Genomic DNA, 6635 nt, shown 5'->3' on the forward strand with positions numbered 1-6635 from the left:
ACCCGCCCCCTTTTTCCCTTCACTTCCAGCCATCTCCCCGAGTCTCTGAAGAAGCCCAGCCCAAAGCCTTCTCAGGGGCAAGTCAGGAGGCGGGTAAGACCCCCAAACCTGCCCACATCCAGAAGGAAGTTTCACAACAACTTGGTCAAATCAGGGATGCTACCAAGGCTCCCATGTGTGTGGCTCCCAAAGCTACCCCTGGAGCCTGGACAGGTGCTCTTCCAGGGATCATGCAGAAGAGACGAGTGCCCATTTGTGACCCATCTGGCCTGTCCCCAAGCACATGCAGCCTTCTAACTGCCCCTCCTTAGGCCTCAAACTGCCCTTACTAGCAAGGGTCCTGAGGGCCCTACAGGTCTCCGCAAGTCCCTTCCCTGGGTGGCCTTCCCTGGCCCCAGCCAGCCCCAGCACGTCCCTCTCATTGTCGTAGCTGCTCACAGTCATCCTAGCAAAACTGCTTGTCACCAATGTAACCCTGATACCTCAGAGAGGCCTCCAGCCCCCACACACAGAGGTGCCAGGTCAACAGGAACCAGCAAGGCTCATGACAACTATTCATAGACACAGGGTCCATGTTGCTAAGGGCAGCCAGCCGTGTGCCTGCAGCTACAAAAACACAACCACTGGAGACCACCTGGGCCAGAAGGCAGGCTGGCAGCATCCCTAGACCAGGAACCCACATCAGATGATAGCCCTTTCTTGTTATTTTGGAATGAAAGGGCTCATATTCCCAGTTTGCTCCAGCTCCGGGTATTTGTACTGTCAGAAACCTGTGGGGTTCCCTCATCCCAGACAGGAAGACTCCCCTGGAACAGCGAGCTGGTACCACCAGGACCCAGGGCTGCGGGAACCAGAAGGAACCAGAGGCCTGGTGCTGAGATCTCTGCGTGGCCTTGGTTGGCAAGCACAACACCCTGCTGTGCAGGAAGGGTCCCATTTTAAAGTAGGGGAAACTGAAGCCAAAGAGGTCCCATTCCTTGTCTCCCTGGTGGACCAGGGCGCAAAACAAAGCCCGTCTGACCCTGGAGGAGTGGCCACCAACCAGGGTCATCATCCACCTGTGCAAAGCCCTGATAAAGAGTCAACAAATCTGGAGGGAACAACCTAAGGCTGTTCAGAGAGAGAGAGACCCAGGCCACCCGCTTGATGGCTTCCGAAATTCAAGACCCAGCCAGTCTCCAGGAATCCAGGAGGCTAACAACTGACCCACCAGAGCAATACCCTTACAACCAAGTTCTTGTGACTATGTGGCTTGGTCATTCCTTCTGTGAAATGGGAGAAAGGCTCAAATCCTTTGCTAACTCTCTGAATTCCAGAAGCTTCCGGGCCGTAAGAGCCCCTCTCCAGGCTGGCCCTCCTCCTCTCCCTGCCTGCCTGCTGCCTCAGATCCTGGGCATGGGCACCAAAGGACTCTCTCCATTTCTGAGTGTGACCTGGTTTCTCACGGGTCATGTTACCACCCCTGGACTTCAGAAAAATGAGTTGGCTAAGCCAGGCACAGGGTCACATGCCTGTAGTCCCAGCTACTCGGTGGGAGGCTGGGGAAGAATTGCTTGAGCCCAGGACTTTGAGGCCAGCCTAGGCAACACAGTAAGACCCATCTCAGGAACAAAGCAAAACAACAACAACAACCAAATAAGGTGGTTGGACCATCAGAATCACCTGGGGGAGCATTTTTAAGTCTGATCCTATGTGGGGCACCCCAGCAGGTGGCCAGGTGGACCTCTAGTCCCTTCTGATGATTCTGGTTCTGGAACCTGTAGCTCTGCCTGGGCCCTGCTCAGGGAAAACCTGGAGCTGGGCACTAGGGTTACCTGGAAAGGAGGTCACCAGTCAGAGCCACTGACACCCAGATGGGACAGGACCAGAGCTCCTGCCTGGAGCCACAAAGGGAGGCACTCTCTATCTCTGTGTCCTACTGAGTCCCCAAATGAACTTGGTCTCCATTCTCTCCCAAGCGCTTCAAGCGCTTTCCATCTGTCCTGGCGCCTTCTGGGCGCCCAATTCCACAGTTTTAGTGAGAGAGCCAGAAGAGCCCCTCTCTCCTGATCCAGGTGCCCCCTGTCCTGTCCCTGGCCACCCTAATCCCTCACATCTCTGATGATTTATAGACTGGGATTCCAGGCAAATCTTCATTGGGAAAAAGGGTTCTGTCTGCAATGAAAAATAAGTTGGAAACCCACTTCCACAGATGTGGGGCGGGCCCTGCCTGCCTGCCTAGTTCTGCACGGGAGGGAAGGAGTTCTTGGAGTGGGGACCCTGGTCTCCTAGCTTTACCCCACCCACCCCTTCATAACTGCCACTGCCCTGAGTCCATCTGTGAGGGGGGAAGGTGGATCAAGCTTCAAAAAGAAACCCTTGCTCTCTACACAAATGTCATTCAGACGTGACCTTCTCTGTCTAGGAAACAACAGTGACGGTGATGATGTCACTGTTCACTCATGACACATCTGGAGGCTGTGGCGTGAGGTGGGATACAGGGATCACCATGCTCTTCCCCAACCCTGCCTCCTGGGGGTTAGTGCCGCCAGTACTGACTGGGTGACCCTGCCCTCCCCCCGCCCCCCGTGGCTGAAATGCCACCCTCTCCATAATCTCAATGCTTTTAAGGAACACATCTGGGGCTATTTTGGGGCTTTCTATTCTGTTCCATTCACTGTCTTTCTTTTTTTTTTTTTGAACTTTTTTTAATATTTATTTTTTAGTTTTCGGCAGACACAACATCTTTGTTTGTATGTGGTGCTGAGGATCGAACCTGGGTCGCACGCATGCCAGGCGAGCGCGCTACCGCTTGAGCCACATCCCCAGCCCCCATTCACTGTCTTTCTACTCTATTCTGTTCATGGTGGAACACTGGCCTAGGTGCACTTTTAATTTTTGTAGCTTGGTGAGACTGTGCTATCTATCCACAGGGCAAGACATCAGTACTCCTCTTTTAAAAAGATTCCATCTGAGAGCTGGAGTGATGGCTCAGTGGCAGAGCGCTTGCCTGGCATGCATGAGGCACTGGGTTCGATTCTCAGCACTGCATATAAATAGATAAAATAAAGGTCCATTGGGGAGGGGAAGATTCCATCTAAATATTAGGAAAATTTGGTCACGTTCTCTAAACAAACACACACAAAAATAAAAAGATAAAAAAAACCAAATACCAATGGTACTCTGAATTGCATACCCATTTAGAAACTACTCAGAGGAGAAATCACCCATCTGATGTCTATCTGTCTTTCCGGGACCAGGTGCCTCCCCTGCCAGGTTCCCCCTGCAGCTCTGAGGCTCCTTGTTTAAAGCCCTTGTGCCCTTGACAGTGAGTTTATTCCTGGTTTCCTTGAGTTCTATGCAGTTCGGCCATGGGGCTAGGGAAGTCCTGATCATTGAGGGCAGGACTTTACAAGTCCCCTTTGATTTGCTCACTTCTTGGTGGCCGAGGTCCCCAGGAGGGTGGGTGGTGGGGCCAGGAGATAAGCCCGGGTCCCTGTGCCCTAGGCCCTCACTAGCAGCATGTGAGGCAGGAGCTCTGCCCAAGGATCCTCGTGGGTTAGGAATCTGATTTCTGTTCCATTCCAAGGCTCAAGTGAGAGTCAAGCTCAACTACCAGATCCTAAACTGTGGTGGTGAGGAGCTTAGCTGGGTCACTCGCTCCCAAGAGAGTGTGCTCCCTGAGTGTGTGTTCTCACGCCCTTCTCCAACTCCCTTTTTTTTTTTAAGTTTTTTTTTTTTTTTTTTTTAATTTTTGTTATTAGGGATTGAACCCAGGGGTAGTTCCTCAGTCCTTTTCATTTGCCTCAGCCTCCTGGGATCACCGTGCGCACCACCGCACCCAGCCCCTAACTCCCTTTCTGCACCTGATGCTCTACCAACTCAAATCAGAGCTCTGGCCAGCTTGGGCTTGGTGCCCTGCACCTGCCTTACTGACTCCTCCCAGCCTCACTGGGGGTATCACTCGTTCCCCCTTTAACAGCTGTCATACCTGGTGCCTCAGGTCACACAGCTTTCCAGTGACAGAGCTGGGATTCAGAACCAGAGCAGTCTGACTGCTCCAAGTCAGTCAACCCTGAGCGCAGAGTATTTTAGGTTGTCTTAATGGGACTGGGGAGACCCCAGTTTCCTTATCTCTGCTCAGAGGATGCAAATTTGCCCACTCTCCCCACCAACTCTACATCACATGACCCTGACACTCCCCTAACAGCTGGTCTGTGTGGACAAGAGGGGCAGGTCAACAGGCTTCAGGCCTGGGCAGAAAGAACATCTACTGTGTGCGTCAATCCCCCGGCTTCAGAGGCCCCCAGAAGCCCCGCCATCTTTGAATAAGGACTGTTGTGTTCACATCTTGAGGAAGGAAGGAAAACTGTTGTCGTCCACTGATATTCCTTTAAGAGACTGCCACCTATTGCCACAGAGAGTAGGGGGTGGGCTCCTGGCTAGGGCTGTCTACTGGAGTGGGAGGCAGGGGTCCCTGCAAAGGACAGAAGGTAAAGGCATAGAGACTCAAATAGTCTCACTCGGACTTAGGGAAAGTAGGTGGGTGGGTGAGGGGAAGTTGGTGGCCCTGTGAGCCCACCCCTCCCCTGCCAAACAATGGCATCAGAAGAGAGCAGGGCAAAGCAGAGCTGGGCAGGGGGCTGGGCCCCCACACAGCTGCATCTTTTACCAATTCAGTCACTGATTCCGTGCCTCAGTTTCTCCATCTATAAGATGAGTGTGCTACACTCGATGGGCCAATGTTTTAAGTGGAAGAAAATGAGAAATGAGGGGCTGGGGTTGTGGCTCAGTGGTAGAGTACGCTCGCCTAGCTCATGTGGGGCCCTGGGTTCGATCCTAAGCACCACATAAAAATAAAAAGGATTACAAGAGAAAAGAAAATGAGAAATGAGGTTCCCCCCACAAACCACAAGGCATGTGTGTGCACACCTCTGAATGAGAGCCACACCTGTCCTCCCCATCCCCAGCGAATCTCACTGCACTACAGGAATATCAGCTTGTGCCTGTGGGAGGAGAACCTTGATCTCAAATAGCCTTGATGCCCAGAGAGGGGCTGTGACTAGTTAGAGGCCACACAGCCTGGAGGTGAGGGCCTGCTAACTGAGTATTACGCCCCACTCACTATTGGTGTGGTGGGAAGGAAGTGACACTTCCTTTCATAAAAAGTCATGACTAGGAACACTGTGTCAATTACGAAAATAATGGCAGCAGCAGCCTGAATAGCAACCAGCAGACACCGCCCCACCCCCTTGCCTGGGGTTGTTGGCTTCCATTTCTCTTAGGGAAAGCTGAAGCCCAAACAAAGACAGCCTTTGAAGCAGCCAGTCCACTAGGGGCCCAGGAGCAAGCTGCTGGCAGAGTTTCGGCATGGGGCTTGCTCCAGTGGGCAGTGAGACCTGTGGGGCGGGGAGACCTGCCNCGGACGCCGAGCCTCGCCCTCCGGCGCCTGGGCCGGGTGTGACGCCGGGTCCCGGCTCGCTCCGCGCGCCCGAGTCCCCGAACCCGCTCCCGCCCCGTCCGCCCGCACAGCCGCACCGACCGCAGCGAGGGCACGAGGAGTCCCGCGCCGCAGCTCTCGCCCTCCCCGCGGGCCCCCGAGCCCCGTCCCGGGCCACCGAGACGCTTACCCATGGCGCTTCGAGGTCCCGCGTCGCCGCCCGGAGACACTGCACCGGAGACGCTGACCAGACCCGCGCTCCGGGCGCGACTGACTCGCGGCACCGCTCTCAGCCGCCTCCCGCAGCCCCGCCCCGCCCGGGCGCAGCCCCGCCCCGCCTGGGCTCCCATTGGCAGCCCAGTTCTTTCGGGAGGGGTCAGGGTCCGCCCCATGAGCCCGGGGAAGTCTGGGAGTTGTAGTGTGCGCCCCGCTCCCCGCCTAGCAACCTAGAAAGGGAGGAGGATCACCGGGAATCCAGACTGCAGCGGCCTTGTACCTGTCCCCCTAAGGGTAAAACTAGAGTTTTGGAAAAGTCCTCCTCGCTGTTAGCAATACACTGAGGACTGAGTGGGGTAAGCAAAGTGCTTTTGACTTTTTGACTTAAAGTGGTCCTGGGCCAAGTGGTTAGTGTTAGCCTCATAGGGGCCAGACTAATGAGTCCTTGACCTAGCCTCTGTGGGATTCCATAATGCCTGATGTCTCCAGCCCGACCTTAATAGCCAGTGTCCACATATGTCGCGCAGTGTGGCAGCTACAGGCTGAGCAGTGCAGAATGGGGAGCGCCCCTGCTGAAGGAGACATTGGTGAGGCTGAGGGTGAGTTGAGGCAAGGAGAGATGTGGAGCCAGCATAGCAGTCACTTGGACCTGCTTGGATTGTAGGAGCGTCAAGTATCAGCAAATACCGTGTTGGACTTGAAATCTGTTCCAGCACATAGTAGGTACACAGAAGTTTCATTGATTAACACTCATAATAGCTCTTTGCAGTTCACACAATCATCATCCTCATTTTATAGGGTAAAAGGAAGGGAAGGTCTGGGAGATTAATTAACTCAAGTTACACAGTGAAGGTGGTGGAGCTTGAGCTAAACCCAGTCATTAGGGCCCAGAACAGAACAGAGGCCCCCAGCCCTATCTGCACTCCAACCTGTCTGAACTCCTTGCTGCCCATGAGCACACCAGTGCTCCTCTAAATTAATGGACCAGGCCACAGTGTGG

The 6635-nt window shown here is 54.2% G+C and overlaps 1 protein-coding gene across 4 annotated transcripts in view; it reads right to left on the reverse strand.

The window, feature by feature from the left end:
• The window catches only part of Arid5a (AT-rich interaction domain 5A), an 11992-nt gene extending 6248 nt beyond the window's left edge, over positions 1-5744 (reverse strand). For 2 of the 4 annotated variants that reach the window (XM_048810336.1, XM_015499725.2), the window contains exon 1: positions 5610-5744. In XM_048810336.1, coding sequence (XP_048666293.1) covers positions 5610-5613 — 4 coding nt within the window. In that variant the 5' untranslated portion in view covers positions 5614-5744. The remainder of the gene's footprint in view (positions 1-5609) is intronic. The other 2 variants (XM_015499726.2, XM_015499724.2) reach the window with 1 other exon arrangement.
• Between the last annotated feature and the right edge of the window lie 891 nt (positions 5745-6635).

Source organism: Marmota marmota, unplaced genomic scaffold (assembly GCF_001458135.2).
Source record: "Marmota marmota marmota unplaced genomic scaffold, marMar, whole genome shotgun sequence".
NCBI lineage: Eukaryota > Metazoa > Chordata > Mammalia > Rodentia > Sciuridae > Marmota > Marmota marmota.